At 67.5% G+C, this 17473-nt stretch overlaps 1 protein-coding gene across 6 annotated transcripts; it reads left to right on the forward strand.

Moving 5' to 3' along the window:
• Nucleotides 1-3129: 3129 nt before the first annotated feature.
• On the forward strand, nucleotides 3130-17135 carry HK3 (hexokinase 3). 6 transcript variants are annotated; one of them, XM_048860883.2, is made up of 19 exons: nucleotides 3130-3236; nucleotides 7005-7149; nucleotides 7224-7404; nucleotides 7956-8104; nucleotides 8356-8475; nucleotides 8714-8809; nucleotides 9279-9378; nucleotides 9532-9715; nucleotides 10572-10727; nucleotides 11235-11468; nucleotides 11881-12185; nucleotides 12552-12700; nucleotides 12972-13091; nucleotides 13965-14060; nucleotides 14504-14603; nucleotides 15128-15311; nucleotides 15724-15879; nucleotides 16070-16303; nucleotides 16460-17134. In XM_048860883.2, the coding sequence occupies exons 2-19, from the start codon at nucleotides 7012-7014 to the stop codon at nucleotides 16602-16604; spliced, it is 2847 nt and encodes a 948-aa protein (XP_048716840.2). In that variant the 5' UTR covers nucleotides 3130-3236; nucleotides 7005-7011; the 3' UTR covers nucleotides 16605-17134. The 6 variants fall into 6 exon arrangements, with proteins under 6 accessions (XP_048716840.2, XP_048716842.2, XP_048716843.2 ...); XM_048860885.2 differs by having other exon boundaries at nucleotides 7242-7404; nucleotides 16460-17133; XM_075131214.1 differs by lacking the exon at nucleotides 3130-3236 and adding an exon at nucleotides 6684-6734 and having other exon boundaries at nucleotides 16460-17135.
• The last annotated feature ends 338 nt before the right edge of the window (nucleotides 17136-17473 follow it).

The following is a 17473-nucleotide window of genomic DNA, read 5'->3' on the forward strand; positions in this document are numbered from 1 at the left end:
AAGGGGAAAGCGGCTTTGAGACCTTTGCCCATCATAGAGGAGCCTTTCCAGAAGGTGGCCATGGACATCGTGGGGCCTCTCAGCAAGACGACCCAGTCGGGGAAGAAATACATTCTGGTGGTGGTAGATTTTGCCACCCGCTACCCCGAGGCAGTGCCCTTAGCTTCCATTGAAGCAGACACCGTGGCCGATGCGCTCCTGACCATTTTCAGCCGAGTGGGGTTCCCCAAGGAAGTCTTGACAGACCAAGGCTCCAACTTCATGTCGGCCCTGCTCCGGTGCTTGTGGGAGAAATGTGGGGTCCGGCACGACTGGGCCTCAGCTTATCACCCCCAGTCCAATGGGCTGGTGGAGAGGTTCAAAGGGACGCTAAAGATGATGCTGAAAACCTTTATGAACCAGCACCCACAGGACTGGGACAAGTACTTACCTCACCTGCTGTTCGCGTACAGGGAGGTGCCCCAGGAGTCTACCCGATTTTCACCTTTCGAACTGTTATATGGAAGGAGGGTGAGGGGCCCCCTGGACCTGATGAGAGACGAGTGGGAGGGGGAGGCCACTCCCGATGGAGAGTCAGTGGTGGAGTATGTCCTGATCTTCCGAGAGAGACTTGCTGAGCAGGGAGATGACCCTTTAGTAGATCTATTCCCTGGGACCAGAGCTGGTTCCCCCCTGGAAACAATTCCCCTCTCGGATCAGCTAACCCCTGCCCAGTAAGCTGAGGTCAGGGGGGTGCTGCATCCGTACCGACAGCTATTTTCCAACCAGCCTGGACGCACTAATCTGACTGTCCACTGGGTGCAGACAGGGTCACACCCGCCGATAAGATGCTCCCCGTTCCGAGTCACAGGGAAAACTGCTCAGGACCTGGAAAGAGAGGTCTGGGACATGCTGGCTTTGGGGGTGATCCAGCCATCTGCCAGCCCTTGGGCCTCGCCGGTGGTGCTGGTCCCCAAAAAGGACGGGTCGGTCCGGTTCTGTGTGGACTATCGGAAGCTCAATGCCATCACTGTATCTGATGCCTACCCCATGCCCAGGCCGGACGAGCTCCTAGACAAGCTGGGAGGAGCTCGGTACCTCACCACCATGGACCTTACAAAGGGCTACTGGCAAGTGCCGCTGGATGCAGATGCCCGACTGAAATCAGCCTTTATCACCCCTCTGGGGCTCTATGAGTTCCTGACCCTGCCTTTCGGCCTCAAGGGAGCGCCGGCCACCTTCCAGCGCCTGGTGGACCAGCTCCTGAGGGGGATGGAGAGTTTTGCCGTGGCGTATATTGATGACATCTGTGTCTTTAGCCAGACCTGGGAGGACCACGTGTCCCAGGTTAGACAAGTGCTGGACCGACTCCAGGGGGCTGGGCTGACTGTAAAAGCGGAGAAGTGCAAGGTGGGGATGGCGGAAGTATCTTACCTGGGCCATCGGGTGGGGAGCGGCCGCCTAAAGCCGGAACCAGCCAAGGTGGAGGTGATCAGAGACTGGCCCGCTCCCCACACCAAAAAGCAGGTCCAAGCCTTTATTGGGATGGCAGGATACTACCGAAGATTTGTGCCCCACTTTAGCGCCATCGCCACCCCCATCACCGAGCTATGCAAGAAGGGGAAGCCAGACAAGGTGGTCTGGACCGAGCAGTGCCAGGAGGCTTTCCGGGCGCTGAAGGAGGCTCTGGTCAGTGGCCCAGTTCTGGCGAATCTGGACTTTGACAAACCCTTTGTGGTGTTCACCGACGCCTCCGACACGGGACTGGGGGCGGTGTTAATGCAGGAGGATGAAAAGGGGGAGAGACACCCCATCGTGTACCTGAGCAAGAAGTTGCTACCCCGGGAGCAACACTACGCGGCCATCGAGAAGGAGTGCCTGGCCATGGTGTGGGCCCTCAAGAAACTAGAGCCCTATCTCTTCGGGCGACACTTCACCGTGTACACCGACCACTCTCCCCTGACCTGGCTGCACCAGATGAAAGGAGCCAACGCCAAACTCCTGAGGTGGAGCCTGTTCCTGCAGGATTACGACATGGACGTGGTCCACGTGAAGGGAAGGGCCAACATGATAGCGGATGCGCTGTCCCGGAGAGGGGGCCCCGAACTTCCCCAGGTCACTGGTCACAGTGACCCCGCTCAGTTCAGTCTCGAAGTGGGGAGAGATGAGACGCAGCAGGGAGGGGGTTGTGTTGACCTGGGAATGTGGCAGGGGAGTTTAATTGGGGATGGGAGACCCGAGAGCCTGGAACCTGAGCCAGGAGGGGGGTTGGGGCCAGGTGACACCTTTGCCAGAGAAACTGGACAAAGGTGGGAGGAGGAGCTGGGGGGAGGCTGGGGGAGACGACTGGAGGGGTTTCCAGTTTTGGGGAGTTGGCTGGGGAAGAGGAGGGAGCCCCAAGGCTGGGGTCTAATCTCCCTGCCCCCCAGAAGGGCCTGACTAAGGGATCCTGTTTATGCCTGCAAGCTCTGGGTTGAACTGTGTTCCTGTCACCTCTAATAAACCTTCTGTTCTCCTGGCTGGCTGAGAGTCACGGTGAATCGCAGGAAGTGGAGGTGCAGGGCCCTGGCTCCCCCTCATGCCATGACACATCTTTACTGGAGCACGTCCGTGCGTCTGGAACATGCGTGACACTGACAGACCCTGGTCGTCGGCAGGCAGGATCGAACCTGGGACCCCTGGAGCTCAGTGCAGGAGCAAGCTGAGGCTGTAGAATGGACTCATTCAACCCTCTCTACGTGGTCCCGGTGCCACTAGATGGGCCAGAACTCCACATCCATCAGGTGTGTGGTTACACCTGCAGGCACCTGTGATTAACCTGGGCTGGGCAGGTGTGAGTTCCTGCGGCAGAGGGGGGTCCTGTGCATGGCCCCGGGCCCTGGGCTGCTCCAGTCTTTCCTAAGCAGGCGTGCATGGGAGCTGGGAGGAGAACCCAGGCATCCAGGGGGTGCATGTGCAGGGCTGGGCACGGCTGTCTCTGGTGGATTCAATGAGCCAAGGGGTGATGCCCCTACCCCAGGAAGCGAGGTGTGTGGCTGGGAGGGCAAGGCCCGCGCTGTCCACGGGGGCTGCGTGGAGCAGCAGGCAGACGAAAGGGTGGAGTACGTGCAGGAAGGGAGTACATGTGGTAAAACTTTATAGCTTGTCGCAGGCTACTTTCACTTTTGATATTAGGCAACAGCTGGGAGAGAGAGTGGAGCGAGCACACGCAGCAGTGCCAGGAGCGCCCGCAGCCCCGAGCGCCCACCCCAGCCCCGGTGAGTCCAGGCTGGGCACCAAGCAAGGTGCCAGCACGTTATGGCAGGGCTGGTGATTGTCACCTGGGCAGGCTGCAGCCGTAGGGGGAGTGAGGAGGGAGATGCTGGGCTCTGGCGTCGGCTTGGTCGGGGGGCCGCTTTCACGTCTGACCCTAACGGTCCCAGCTGCTGCTCTGGCCTGTGGGGAGGTGCCGGCTCAGACACGAATTCATGAGGGCACCCTCCCACAGGCCCCACGAGGGCACCCTCCCACAGGCCCGGTGTGAGGAGCTGTCGGGCCGTGTTGCAGGCCGGTGAGCAGGGGCGCAAGTGCCAGGTTCCTCAGGGCGGGGCCGGGATGCTCCGAGCCTGTAGAGCCGGATCAGCACCCACCGATTTACCCGGCAGCTCCTCACAAAGGGGTGATCTGGGGCAGCCCCGCTGGCTCCCCGAACCCCTGGGCAGGGCTTTGCCAGGCTGGCACTGAGCCCTGGTACGTGACTACGGTCAGGTCCCAAAGCCCAGGCCCTGGGTTCAAACCCTGCTCCCCCTGCCGAACCGCCCGCTGCTACCAACTGCCAGTTGGGAGGGGGAGGGCTCATTAATGAGGCTGCCTAATTAATGACACAAATAATCGCTGAGCTAATTAAAACATTGGGCTCAAATCTACAAGTGCTAATTGGAAGTGAAGGTAAATGCAAATTGGCCTGGAAATAGTCTGTCCCGGCTCGGCAGGGGGCAGCCCCACACTCCGCCTCCTCCCCCGCAGTCTGAGCTGGCCCCGTGTACCAGACGCCCCGCCAAGGAGCCACGGTTCTGCCGCCCTCTCCTCTGCCGGGACACTGGGAGAGCAGCGCCAGGACCGGGTGCTCGGGCTGCCTGCGGGCGCCTGGCCCCCTCAGTGACCACGGCCCTCTCGCCCCGTGGCCCCCAGCCACTGCTTCAGGACAGGCCTGGCTCCACGGCTGCAGCGCCCGAGGAGCGGCTGGGGCTGGTGTCCCGGAGTCCCTGGGGGATGCTCTGGAACTGCTCCCCACGAAGCCAGGCAGGACTCTGGGGCAGTCGCCTTTCTGTGAGCAGCCTGTCTGCAGGACACACAGCTCACCCGGCTCCACCTTCCTGGGTCTGACCTTGGAGCATTCAGCCTCCTCTGCCCCTCCGTGCGCTTCCCCCAGCGAGTCCACCCAAGCGGGGTCCTGGGGGGCCCAGAGGGTCCTGCCCCCCAACTCCGCAGTCAGACGTGACTCTCAGCCAGCCAGTAAAACAGAAGGTTTATTAGACGACAGGAACATGGTCTAACACAGAGCTTGTAGGTGCAGAGAACAGGACCCCTCAGCTGGGTCCATTTTGGGGGGCAGTGAGCCAGACAACCATGTCTGCCCTTCACTCCATGGCCCCAGCCAGCCCCAAACTGAAACTCTCTCCAGCCCCTCCTCCTCTGGGCTTTGTCCCTTTCCCGGGCCAGGAGGTCACCGGATTCCTTTGTTCTCCAACTCTTTAGCTCTCACCTTGCAGGGGGGAAGGGCCCAGGCCGTCAGTTGCCAGGAAACAGGGTGTCGGCCATTCTCTGTGTCCAGACCCCTGCACACACCTGCCCTCTAGGGCTCTGCAACGATCATACACCCCCATCCCACCACCTAGATACTTAAGAACTGCCTAGGGGAAACTGAGGCACCCCCACAATATTCAGAGGAAACATTAAGAACAGTCCCACTTCGTCACAGAACAGCGTCACTTCGCCACCTCAGCCTGCAAACTGGCTCCCAGGCTGCCCCCACTTGCTCTGCCTGGCCACACAGTCCTGCAGCCCCCTGGGCCATGGCAGCGTGAGGGCTGGGGCTGGTGTGGCCTCGGCCCTGGGCCGCATGGCAGAACCAGGAGAGGAGGGCTCTGGCAACCCCAGTCAGGGCATGTCTCTCCCTGGTGCCCTGCACTGGGGTGGGACTGGAGCCTGCTGTCAGAGCTGGCGAGAGACCCTGGGCCAGGTAGGCAGGTGCCCACCTGGGCTTTGCCCCTCCTGCCTGCTGGTGCACGTGGGGCTCTGGCTGGGGCTGGGCCCCCTGCAGGGACCCTGGGGAGGGGGGATGGCAGCTGCTTTCAGGGGCCGGGGAGGGGGTGCAAGGCAGACAGTGGCCAGGCGAGGACTGACCCCTGGCTGCCCCCAGGTTAGGGCTGAAATCAGGCCTGGGCGAGGGTGGGGGGAAGGGGCACGGCGAGGTGGGGAGGGGCAGGGCGAGGCAACGGGCTGTTACACAAGAACACAGTGACAAGCAGTTTCCTGTTCCCTGCCAGCTCGCCCTGTTCCCAGAAAGGGCTGGGCCTGACCCTTCCTGGGCCGCGTGGGTAGGGGAGGAAGCTGTGGGGTGAGCCTAGTGCCATCCCCACAGCCAAGCCCTGGAGTGCAGCTGCTGCGCCGTGGCAGGGGAGCTGGTCTCCTAGCATCGGGCACTGCCAGCGGCCGGCAGCTCGCCCTGTTCACACATCAGCAGGGCCAGGTCCATGCTGGGCACCAGTGGGTGGCCTGGGGGTGGCGCTGGCCGGGGGTGCTGTGTGCCCCCAGGCTGTGAGTGGGTCTATCGCTTGGTGCAGGGGGTGCAGCGTCCTCAAGCCTTAGCTCCCCAAAGCCGCAGCCCCGGGCTGGGTTATCGCTTGGGGGCAGCCAGGAGGTGACAGCACCAGGCAGGGTTCAGGGGTTTGCCTCGGCTCGCCAGGCTCACCTCTGGGCTCCTGCCACTGGGGCAGATTGTCACCAGCTCCGGGTTGAGTTCCCGCGGCCCGGAGGGCAGTGCCTGGGGTGAGTTGTCCTATAGGACCCAAATTCCCCCGGCCCATGTCCTGTGGCCTTCCTCAGTGGTACTGGGGGGGTTGCCGAGGCAAAGCTCCGGCTGGTGTGCCCGTCAAGCGGCCATTCTGGGTCAGGCACCTGCTTTCCTCAGGTGGCTGTTGGTGCCCAGGTGGGCGCACAGTGCCACGGGGGCTGCGTTTCTGTGGGTGGCTCTGGGACACCCGGGCAGCGTGTGCCTGTCTCATGGCCTCCCAGGCCCCAGGCTCTCGGCTCCGTACGGCCCTTGGGAGGAACCCCCTTCAGAGCGACAGCCCTTCTCGGGGGTCCGCTCTCTCTCGGGGGTTAACCTGTAGGCCCCTCCGGCTCCCAGCACTGCACCCCTCTGAGCCTGCAGCATGCCTGGGCTCTGACATGGGCCCCCTCAGGGAGTCCACTCGCTCTGGGGCCCCGGGGCCTCCACCCCCAGAGGGAATAATGCCCACGCCAATCTCCAGCCTGCAGTGACTCTCAGCCAGCATCAAACAGGAGGTTTTTGAACATCTGAACCCAGCCCAGGCAGCTCTGAGGGCCCTGGGGCCTGGCCAGTCTCCGCACCATCCACCTGGGCATGTGCTGGGCTGGGCGTGTGCCAGGCTTTATGCTCTCTGGTTAATCAGTGCTCAGGGATCTGTCGCCCTCTGCACTCACAGGGGTGAAGCTGAGGATTCGCACCCTGCTGGGGCTGAGGCACTGGGGTGAGGTGTGGGGGCTCATGCTGGGGCCGCTCCACATGAATTATTGCAGCTGCTGAGCTCTGGGGCCGCTGGCAGGGGCTGGCAGCTGGGGAGCCCCCGTGGCCCCCTGATTGCGGAGGGGCTCTGGGCTCTAGGGCAGGGCACTTGCAGGGGCCTGATCTTCCCAGAGCATGCCGGGTGCCTGGCCTGCAGGGTGGGGGCTGGGGGCCATAGGCTGGCTCTGCAGCTGCCCCTTGGCACAGGGAGCTCACCCTGCTCTCTGCCCCTCAGGCCCCAGATGAGTTCCGGCCAGGAGAAGCCCTTGGTGGGGAAGCCCCCCGGGAACCAGCTGAGCCCCACGTGCCCTGGCCATGGGCTGGCTGGTGTCAGCGAGAGCAGCAGCCCCCAGGTCCAGAGCTGGCACCTCACCACAAAGGTAAACCCCCACTCGCTGCCCCCCACTCGCTGCCCTGCTGCCCGCGGGCTCTGGTGGAGGCGCTCCCTGACCAGCCCTGCCTCCCCTCCCAGATGCAGAGCTCCCTGCAGCCCCTGTGCCTGTCCCTGGAGAAGCTCCATCGGGTCAAGGACAGCATGCTGGAGGCCATGGACCGGGGGCTGAGCCGCCGGACACACGCCCAAGCCACAGTGCGCATGCTGCCCACCTTCATCCGCTCCACCCCGGACGGCACCGGTAAGGGACCGGCTGTGGGGGCCCTCCTGGTACCAGCCCCAGGCTCCCCGTCCAGGGCCAGTGCTCTGGGGTGCTCCAGAGCTTGGGTGTCAGCACCTGCCCCCCCATTCCAGCTGGGCTGTGGCTGGGGGAGGGGAGCCATGCTGGGCCCCACACTAAGAACAGGGGCTTAGTGCTGCAGCCCAGAGGCAGGGCCCATCCCATCGTGTGCAGCTGCTGGGGGCCTGCACTCCTGCCTGCTTGCATGCCCATGGGCACCTTTGTCCCCGTCGCTGAGCACGCCGCCCCTGGCATCAGGCCTGCCCTGGGGACCTGCAAGCCCAGCGCTGCAGCCTGGTCAGTGAGCTACGCCCAAGAGACCCCGGCGGCACAAGCCGGCGATTGGAGCCCATCAGGGATGGTACCGCTGAGCGACTGGGTCCCTGGATCTGCCGGGCTGAGCAGCTCCTGCAGAAGCCAGGCAGGGCGCAGAGCACCAGCGACCTGGGGGTGCCCCCTGTATGCCGGGCTGGGGTGCCCGGGCCCTGACACCACGTCTGCTTGTCGGGCAGAGAGAGGCGAATTCCTGGTGCTGGAGCTGGGAGACACCGATTTGCGGGTGCTGCTGGTGGAGCTGTCGGGGGACACGCGCCAGACGGTGACGGTGAAGGACCGGCGCTTTCCTATGTCAGACGCAATCGCCCAGGGCCCTGGCGAGAAGGTACGGGGGCAGGGCCCCCTCACACCTCCTGGACACGGGGTGACCCACCTGGCAAGTGGGGGAGCAGGAGGTGGGACTGCGGCTGGCTCCATGCCAGCCAGGTCTCCGGGCCCCACCCAGAGGGTGCGCCAGGAGTGGGCAGCCTGGGGCTGGTGGGAGCTGGGAGCAGAGCCGGGAGCCGGCAGAGGGGCAGGCCTGGCCACGGGTGCGGGGCGGCCTCTGCTCTGCTAATTCCCAGCCTTGCTCCCCAGCTCTTTGCCTTCATGGCGACATGCCTGTGTGAGTTCCTGGACGGGCTCCGCTTGCCCCAGAGGGCCTTCCAGCTGGGCTTCTCCTTCCCCTTCTCCTGCAGGCAGACGCGGCTGGACCAGGTGAGCCCATCGCTCCGGGCCTGCGGCGAGCGCGGTAGGGGGGTTGGCCGGGAGCACTGGGGGCTCCCAGCAGGGGGCGCTGAAGGGTGGGTGTCTGGGAGCGTCGGTTGGGGGCTCCCAGCAGGGGGCGCTGAAGGGGGGGTTGGCCAGGAGCGTCGGCTGGGGGCTCCCAGCAGGGGGCGCTGCGGGGCGTGGGGCAGGGCTGCCTGACCGCAGTGCCTGGGCTCTTTCCCTGCAGAGCTACCTGATCTCCTGGGCCAAACGCTTCAAGTGCCCTGGTGTGGAGGGGAGAGACGTGGTGGAGTTACTGCAAAATGCCATCAACAAGCAAGATGTAAGGGGGAGTCCCAGGGCGAGGGGGAGTACAGGGTGGGGACCCCCTGGGTGGGGTGGGGCAGTGTGGGGTGGGGCCTCCTGGGTGGGGCGCCCCCTGGGTGGGGGTGGGGCAGTGTGGGGTGGGGCAGGGTGGAGGTCCCATGAGCGGGGCAATGTGGGGCGGGGTGGGGACCCCCTGGGTGGGGTGGGGCAGTGTGGGGCAGGGCCCCCTGGGTGGGGCAGTGTGGGGTGGGGGGCTCCCTGGGTGGGGGTGGGGCAGTGTGGGGCGGGGTGGGGGTCCCCTGAGTGGGGCAGGGTGGGGCGGGGCCCCCTGGGTGGGGCAGTGTGGGGTGGGGTGGAGGTCCCATGAGCGGGGCAATGTGGGGCGGGGTGGGGGCCCCCTGGGTGGGGTGGGGCAGGGTGGGGCGGGGGCTCCGTGGACGATTACGGGGGGGCTGCTGATCGTGCCCCCTCTCTCTGCCGGCCAGCGCTACTGCATCAAGGTCATCGCTGTGGTGAACGACACCACTGGTACCATGATGAGCTGCGAGGCCAGTGCAGAGCCGTGCGAGGTCGGCCTGATTGTCGGTGAGTGGCCCCGTCCCGGCCGGGACGCCCCGGGAGCCTGGCAGGGCCTGGCGGAGCCAGACGGGGCCAGACGGGGCCGGGGCTGGCTCCGGCATTGGCTGGCACAGGCTGGCCGTGCACCCCAGCCCCTCACTGCTCCCCTGTACCCGGCAGACGCTGGCACCAACAGCTGCTTCATGGCGGAGGCGCGGCGCGTGGAGGTGGTGGAGGAGAACCTGGGCCGGATGGGCGTGGTCACCGAGTGGGGCTCCTTCGGGGACGACGGCACCTTGAACGACATGCTGAGCCCCTACGACCGGCTGGTGGACGAGACCTCCCTGAACCCAGGGAAGCAGAGGTGGGGTCAGGGGCCGGGGCCGGGGGCATCCCTGGCAGGGGAAGGGCACAGAGCATTGGCTTCCTCTGGTTCCCCATCGGTGGCATCTGCTCCCCAGTGCCTGAGCCAGGCCGCCCATGCCCCGGGCTCTCTGGGCCTGCCGGGCCCAGCCCCATGGCCGCCCATGCTCCGGGCTCTCCGGGTATGCCACACCCAGCCCCATGGCCGCCCATGCCCCGGGCTCTCCGGGCGTGCCGGGCCCAGCCCCACGGCCGCCCATGCCCCGGGCTCTCCGGGCGTGCCGGGCCCAGCCCCACGGCCGCCCATGCCCCGGGCTCTCCGGGCGTGCCAGGCCCAGCCCCACGGCCGCCCATGCCCCGGGCTCTCCGGGCGTGCCGGGCCCAGCCCCACGGCCGCCCATGCCCCGGGCTCTCCGGGCCTGCCGGGCCCAGCCCCACGGCCGCCCATGCCCCGGGCTCTCCGGGCCTGCCGGGCCCAGCCCCACGGCCGCCCATGCCCCGGGCTCTCCGGGCCTGCCGGGCCCAGCCCCACGGCCGCCCATGCCCCGGGCTCTCCGGGCCTGCCGGGCCCAGCCCCACGGCCGCCCATGCCCCGGGCTCTCCGGGCCTGCCGGGCCCAGCCCCACGGCCGCCCATGCCCCGGGCTCTCCGGGTGTGCCGGGCCGAGCCCTACGGCCACCCATGCCCCGGGCTCTCCGGGTGTGCCGGGCTGAGCCCCATGGCCGCCCATGCCCCGGGCTGTGCTGTGCTGGGTTGTGGCCATGCCCAGGGAGCAGTGGCCCTGTGGCCATGCTGAGTGGCTGGCGCATGGCCCTGCCTGCCCAGCGCGCTGCTCACGCCCCTTCGCCCCAGCTCAGGTTCGAGAAGATGATCAGTGGCTTGTACTTGGTCGAGATCGTCCGGCACATTCTGGCCGAGCTGGCCACTCAGGGCGGGCTCTTCAGCGGGCGCACGACCCCTGCCCTCCTGACCAAGGGGTCGGTCCAGATCCGGGACATCCTGGAGATCACAGAGTAAGTGGGTCCCCGAGGCGTGGGATACACCAGCAGCACCCCCTGCTGGCCAGACCTGGCCTGCCCTGTGCACAGAGCCTGGCAGCCAATAACTGCTGAGACCTGCAACCTCATTCCACTTGTGACCGAGTGACACATGAGCCCACCTGTGCAAGTGGAGAGCAAGTGCCCCCATCCCCACACCCCAATGTCAGGGCTCTGCCCCTGCGCCCTCCCTGCACCCTAGGGGTGCTAGGCACACAGCCAGATGGAAGTCTCTGTGACCGCTGTGCCCTCCCCTGCCCCAGGGGCACCAGGCCTGGAGGCTGATGGCAGGGCTCTGCCCCGTGCCCTCCCCTGCCCCAGGGGCACCAGGCCTGGAGGCTCATGGCAGGGCTCTGCCCCGTGCCCCAAGGGCCCCAGGCCTGGAGGCCGATGGCAGGGCTCTGCCCCGTGCCCTCCCCTGCCCCAAGGGCCCCAGGCCTGGAGGTTCATGGCAGGGCTCTGCCCCTGTGCTCTCCTTCGCAGCGAGCAGGTGGGACTGGCCAGGGCGCAGTGTGTCCTGCGGCGGCTGGGGCTGGAGGCGAGCGACCAGGACTGCTTCATCATGCAGCAGGTGTGCAGCGCCGTCTGCATTCGTGCCGCCAGCCTGTGTGCCGCCGGCCTGGCCGCCATCCTCAGCCACATGCGCAGGAACCGGGAGCTGACCCGCCTGAAGACCAGCGTGGCCGTGGACGGAGCCGTGTTCCGGGACCACGCCAAGTAAGGGCCCCAGGGAACACGGGGCCTGCTCCCAGCCGTGCCGGCCGCTCCTCCGAGGGGCGGAGCTGTGGGGTCTCGGGTAGTGGGGCTGGTGCCGTGCCCTGGGCTCCGTGGCCCCAGCTGGGCCCCATGGCGACAGGAGGGAGCTGTGGGCCCAGCACCCTAGTGGGGGCTACGCTCCAGCTGGCTGGAGGCCTGGCTCCCCGACTCTCCCCCCTGCTGCCTCCTGCTCTAGGCCTGGCCCCTCGCCTGGCCTGGCCCCTTAGCCCCTCCAGACACTCCTGCGAGGCTGGGCCTGGCTCCTCGCCTCTCCCTGCCCCTCGGCTGCCGGTGCTCAGGGCGGGCCCTGTGGGCAGCTGGCTGCTCAGCCAGTCCTGCCAGCCCTGTACCAGGCTCTCCCTTGGCTCCCCAGGTTCAGCCAGACGCTGCAGCAGCTGGTGAAGAAGCTGGCCCCCGAGTGCGACGTCACCTTGGTGCAGGCGGAGGATGGCAGCGGCAAGGGGATTGCCATGGTGACCGCAGTGGCATCTAGGCTGGCAGCCCAGCGCTTCCAGGTGAACCAAACCCTGGCGCTGCTGAAGCTCTCGCCCGATGCCCTGGGCAAGGTGCAGGCCTTGCTGAGACGGGAGATGGAGCTGGGGCTGAAGAAGGAGACGCAGGCCACGTCCTCCGTCCGCATGCTGCCCACCTACATCTGTGCCACGCCCGACGGCTCGGGTGAGGAGCCGGCGGGCTGGGGATCTGCGGGGGGCACTGGCAGGGGGAGGCTGCGGGGGGCGTTCCTGCCTTGGTGTGGCTGGGGCCTTGACTGGCAGCCCAAGGGTGGGCACAGCCTGGGCAGCCGCAGCACCAGCTCCCCCCAGTGCTTCATCCCAGCCTGGGGTCCCTGCGGGCAGATGGGGGCACCTGGGCCTGGCCAGTCTGTGGCCTCCGCGGGGCGAAGGGTGGGGGCCTGCAGGGCTAGGCACGGGGCCGGGGGTGCGCCGGGCTGGCAGGCTCTGGGTGCCGGGAGCAGGGAGCTGGTGCCATGGCCCAGCCCAGCGCCTGCCTGGCTCTGACCCCCCCCCCCCGTGCCCGTTGCAGAGAGAGGCGACTTCTTGGCTCTGGACCTGGGCGGGACCAACTTCCGGGTGCTGCTGGTGCAGGTGGGCGCCCGGGAGCAGGGCGGCGTGCGGATCGTCAGCGAGCTGTACTCCATCCCGCCCCAGGTGGCCCAGGGCCCGGGCAGCCAGGTACTGCGGGCACACGGGTCCTGGGGTGCGGGCGCCAGCTGGGGGGGCTTCCTTCCCGCTCCGGGGGGGCTGGAAATGCTGCCCCTGCCGCTGGGTGGGCTGGGGCTGCCTGGGGTGAGCGCCACCCTGCTCCCAGAGAAATGAGTCTCCCCCTCTCACTTCCCAGCCCCTAGGCAGGGCCTGAGCCCCCAGCGTCCAGTGCCCCCAGGTGGGTGCCAGTGTCCTGGGCAGGCTGCCCCCCACTGACCCCGCCCCCGCCAAATCTCTGCAGCTCTTTGACCACATCGTGGAGTGCATCGCGGACTTCCAGACCAAGCAGGGCATGATGGGCCAGACGCTGCCGCTCGGCTTCACCTTCTCCTTCCCCTGCCAGCAGACCAGCCTGGACCAGGTGAGGGGCCGGGGCATCCGGCACTGCGCTGGCTGAGGGGACGTTGCACAGACACCCTGCCCGGGGCAGTTCAGCCGCTGCCCCGAGCTTCCCCCTTGGGGGGCTAGGCAGGGGAAACGTTCGGGCTGCAGCCCCAGGAGGAGGCCGGGACGTGCCGGGAGGGGGCTGGGGGGGGGCTGTGGCCCCAGGAGGAGGCCGGGACGTGCGGGGGGGAGGCTGGGGGGGGGGCTGTGGCCCCAGGAGGAGGCCGGGACGTGCCAGGGGGTGGCTGGGGGGGGCTGTGGCCCCAGGAGGAGGCCGGGACGTGCGGGGGGGAGGCTGGGGGATGCTGTGGCCCCAGGAGGAGGCCGGGACGTGCGGGGGGGAGGCTGGGGGGGGGGCTGTGGCCCCAGGAGGAGGCCGGGACGTGCCGGGACGTGCCTGGGGGGGGGGCTGTGGCCCCAGGAGGAGGCTGGGACGTGCCGGGGGGAGGCTGGGGGGGGGGCTGTGGCCCCAGGAGTTGGCCGGGACGTGCCGGGGGGGAGGCTGGGGGGGGGCTGTGGCCCCAGGAGTTGGCTGGGACGTGCCGGGGGGGAGGCTGGGGGGGGGGCTGTGGCCCCAGGAGGAGGCCGGGACGTGCCGGGGGGTGGCTGGGGGGGCTGTGGCCCCAGGAGGAGGCCGGGACGTGCCCGGGGGAAGCTGCGGGGGCTGCGGCCAGGGAAGGCAGCGTTTCTGTCCCTGCCTGTCTTCCCAGCGCCGCTGCCCCGTGCAGCAGCCTGATGCGAACCCGTGCGGGCTGGGGGGTGCCCGGCAGACAGGTGGGACTAGCCAGGTTGCTTCTAAGTGGAGTGTTCTGTCGCTTGTTAACTCTGAACACTAATGACTGGTCCCCAGGGCATCCTGCTGAGCTGGACCAAAGGATTCAACGCCTCGGGCTGTGTGGGGCAGGACGTGGTGAAGCTGCTCCGGGAGGCGGTGAAGCGCAAAAATGTATGGCACGGGGGCCTGGGCAGGGGGCCCGTGAGCCGGGCGGGGCGTTGTACTGGGCAGGTGGGCAGGGGTGGGGGGAGGCATCGTAGCGCCCGGCCGGGCATCGGGCCAGGCAGGGCGTTAGGTTCCCGGGTGGGGGGGTCAATAGGGGCGTTGTGCGAGGCCGGGCATCGCGCCAGGAGCATCGGGCAGGGGGTTAGGTTGCCGGCGGGGCTCAGGGCTGTGTGATGCTCTGTCTCAGCCTGACGGTGCCCGGCGATGGCCTCGCACAGGACGCTGGCGTGACGGGGGCAGGGCTGGAGCCCTGTGGCCCTCGCCCCAGTCAGCAGGTGGGGAGCAGAGGGAGGGGCCGTTTCCCAGGAGACGGGGAGGGCAGCGTGCCCGTGCCGTTGCCCTGGTGATGGGGAATTGTGTTACCGAGTAACGGGTCTCATTCTTCCTAGCATTTTGCGCTGGACGTGGTTGCCATAGTGAACGACACCGTGGGAACCATGATGTCGTGCGGCTACGACGACCCCAGCTGTGAGGTCGGCCTCATTGTGGGTAAGGGGCACCCCCCCCCAGTGCCCAGCGAGCAGTCACCCCCCCCCAGTGCCCAGCGGGCAGTGACCCCCCCAGTGCCCAGCGAGCAGTCACCCCCCCCAGTGCCCAGCGGGCAGTGACCCCCCCATTGCCCAGCGAGCAGGCGCACCCCCCCAGTGCCCAGCGAGCAGTCACCCCCCCCAGTGCCCAGCGGGCAGGGGCACCCCCCCAATGCCCAGCGAGCAGTCACCCCCCCCCCAATGCCCAGCGAGCAGTGACCCCCCCAGTGCCCAGTGGGCAGTCACCCCCCCCCAATGCCCAGCGGGCAGTGACCCCCCCAGCAGCCGGGGTACGTGTGTGTGTACAGGAGCTAGGACAGTGTTCAGCCCGCCCCACGCCTGCCCCCCAGCAGTGCTGGCCCCTTGGCATTGCCCCACTCCAGGGCTAGTGCAGCAGGGGAGGGGTCTCAGCCCTGGGGTGGGGCTGCCCCAGCCGCATCAGCCTGGCCAGGAAGAGCCCTGAGCTGATGCCCCCCGCCCCCCCAGGCACGGGCACCAATGCCTGCTACATGGAGGAGCTGCGGAACGTGGGCACCCTGGCGGGGGGGGAAGGGCGGATGTGCGTCAACACGGAGTGGGGGGCGTTCGGCGACAACGGCTGCCTGGACCCGTTCTTCACCCCCTTCGACAGACAGGTGGACGAGGCCTCGCTGAACCCCGGCAGGCAGAGGTGGGCAGGGCCGGGGCCACACCAGGGCTGGGCCGGGTGGCAGGGGTGGGGCACTGGGGGCAGAGGGACAAAGCAGGGGCTGCGCTGGGGCCATACTGGGGTGGGGGGAACAGTGGCCATGCCACGCCGGGCAGGGTTCCATGCCAGGCCTGGGCAGAGGCCGCACCGGGGCAGGCCTGGGCAGGGAGCTGGACTGGGGTGGGGAAGGGGCTGGCTGGGGCCATCGTGGGGCAGGGCAGAGCTGGCCAGGGGGTATACCGGGGCAGGCCTGGGGTGGGGGCTGTACCAGGGCAGGGCTGGCCAGGGGCTGTACCGGGGCAGGCCTGGGGAGGGGGCTGGGCAAGGGGCTGTACCAGGGCAGGGCTGGTCGGGGCCCCTGCAGCTGTGCTGACGGCCTCTCCTTCTGGGGCAGGTTCGAGAAGCTCATCAGTGGCATGTATCTGGGCGAGATCGTCCGGTACATCCTGCTGGAGCTCACGGCCAAGGGGCTCCTGTTCCAGGGCCGCCCGTCCCCCAAGCTTCAGACCCGGGACATCTTCCAGACCAAGTTCCTGTCGTCCATCGAGAGGTGAGCGCGGGGCGGGCGCAGGAGGGGGAGCGGGGCAGGCGCTGTGGGTGCCGATGGCTCCTGGGACGCCGACTGCCAGGCAGGGCAAAGGGCTCCAGCCCTAGCTGCGGAGGTGTTCCTGGGATGGCAGCATGGGGGGTGGGGGCGAGGGCCCGAGGCCGCGCTGACCGTGCCCCTGGTGTCCCCACAGCGATGGCCTGGCCCTGCGGCAGGTGTGTGCCATCCTGGAGCAGCTGGGGCTGCACGTCACCTGCGAGGACAGCGTGCTGGTACGGGAGGTGTGCCAGGTGGTGGCCCGACGCGCGGCCCAGCTCTGCGGGGCAGGCGTGGCTGCTGTGGTGGAGAAGATCCGGGAGAACCGGGGCCTGGAACAGCTTTCGGTGACGGTGGGCGTGGACGGGACACTCTACAAGCTGCACCCACAGTGAGTGGGGGCAGGAGGGGCAGCTGGGCCTTGCTGGCACACGGGGGATCACAGAGGGTAGGGTGGGCAGTGAAGGGGGGCGGGTTTCAGGGCGCAGCGGGCACTGAAGGGGGCTGGTTGCAGGGCTTATGGCCTCACTCCCCCCTCTCTCTGCAGCTTCGCGCAGGAGGTGCAGGGGACTGTGCAGCGCCTCGCCCCACGCTGCAGCATCACCTTCCTGCAGTCAGAAGACGGCTCGGGGAAAGGGGCCGCGCTCATCGCAGCTGTTGCCTGTCGTGTCGCCCGCCACCAACGGGCCTGAGCCTGCCCGGTGTAGGGAGGAGCTCGGGGTCTCTGCAGGCCATTTGCACACACACCCTCCCCCACCCCCCGCCGAGGCTGCTGGGTGGGCAGGGACCGGAACACCCCCCACATGGGGCAGCACCCTGTGACGAAGTGGGACTGTTCTTAATGTTTCCTCTGAATAGTGTGGGGGTGCCTCAGTTTCCCCTATACAGTTCTTAAGTCTCTAGGTGGTGGGGTAAGGGTGTATGATCATTGCAGAGCCCTAGGGGGCATGTGTGTGCAGGGGTCTGGACACAGAGAATGGCCGACACCCTGTTTCCTGGCAACTGATGGCCTGGGCCCTTCCCCCCTGCAAGGTGAGAGCTAAAGGGTTGGAGAACAAAGGAATCCGGTGACCTCCTGGCCCGGGAAAGGGACAAAGCCCAGAGGAGGAGGGGCTGGAGGGAGTTTCAGTTTGGGGCTGGCTGGGGACATGGAGTGAAGGGCAGATGGGGTTGTCTGGCTCCCTGCCCCCCAAAATGGACCCAGCTGAGGGGTCCTGTTCTCTGCACCTACAAGCTCTGTGTTAGACCATGTTCCTGTCGTCTAATAAACCTTCTGTTTTACTGGCTGGCTGAGAGTCCCGTCTGACTGTGGAGTTGGGGGGCAGGACCCTCTGGCTCCCCCAGGACCCCGCCTGGGCGGACTCGCTGTGGGAAGCGCACAGAGGGGCAGAGGAGGCTGAATGCTCCAAGGTCAGACCCAGGAAGGGGGAAGCTGGGTGAGCTGTGTGTCCTGCAGACAGGCTGCTCCCAGAAAGGCGACTGCCCCAGAGTCCTGACTGGCTTCATGGGGAGCAGTTCCAGAGCATCGCCCGGGGACTCCGTGACACACCCCTCCCCGTCC

Source organism: Caretta caretta, chromosome 8, assembly GCF_965140235.1.
Source record: "Caretta caretta isolate rCarCar2 chromosome 8, rCarCar1.hap1, whole genome shotgun sequence".
NCBI classification, from domain to species: Eukaryota; Metazoa; Chordata; order Testudines; family Cheloniidae; genus Caretta; species Caretta caretta.

Bases quoted from the DNA above. Each gene is read 5' to 3' on its own strand.
- HK3 (XM_048860883.2), top strand. From the start codon at position 7,012: ATGAGTTCCGGCCAGGAGAAGCCCTTGGTGGGGAAGCCCCCCGGGAAC. The intron at 12,701-12,971 runs GTACTGCGGGCA...AAATCTCTGCAG, and splicing joins CCCAGGGCCCGGGCAGCCAG to CTCTTTGACCACATCGTGGA. The intron at 14,061-14,503 runs GTATGGCACGGG...CATTCTTCCTAG, and splicing joins AGGCGGTGAAGCGCAAAAAT to CATTTTGCGCTGGACGTGGT.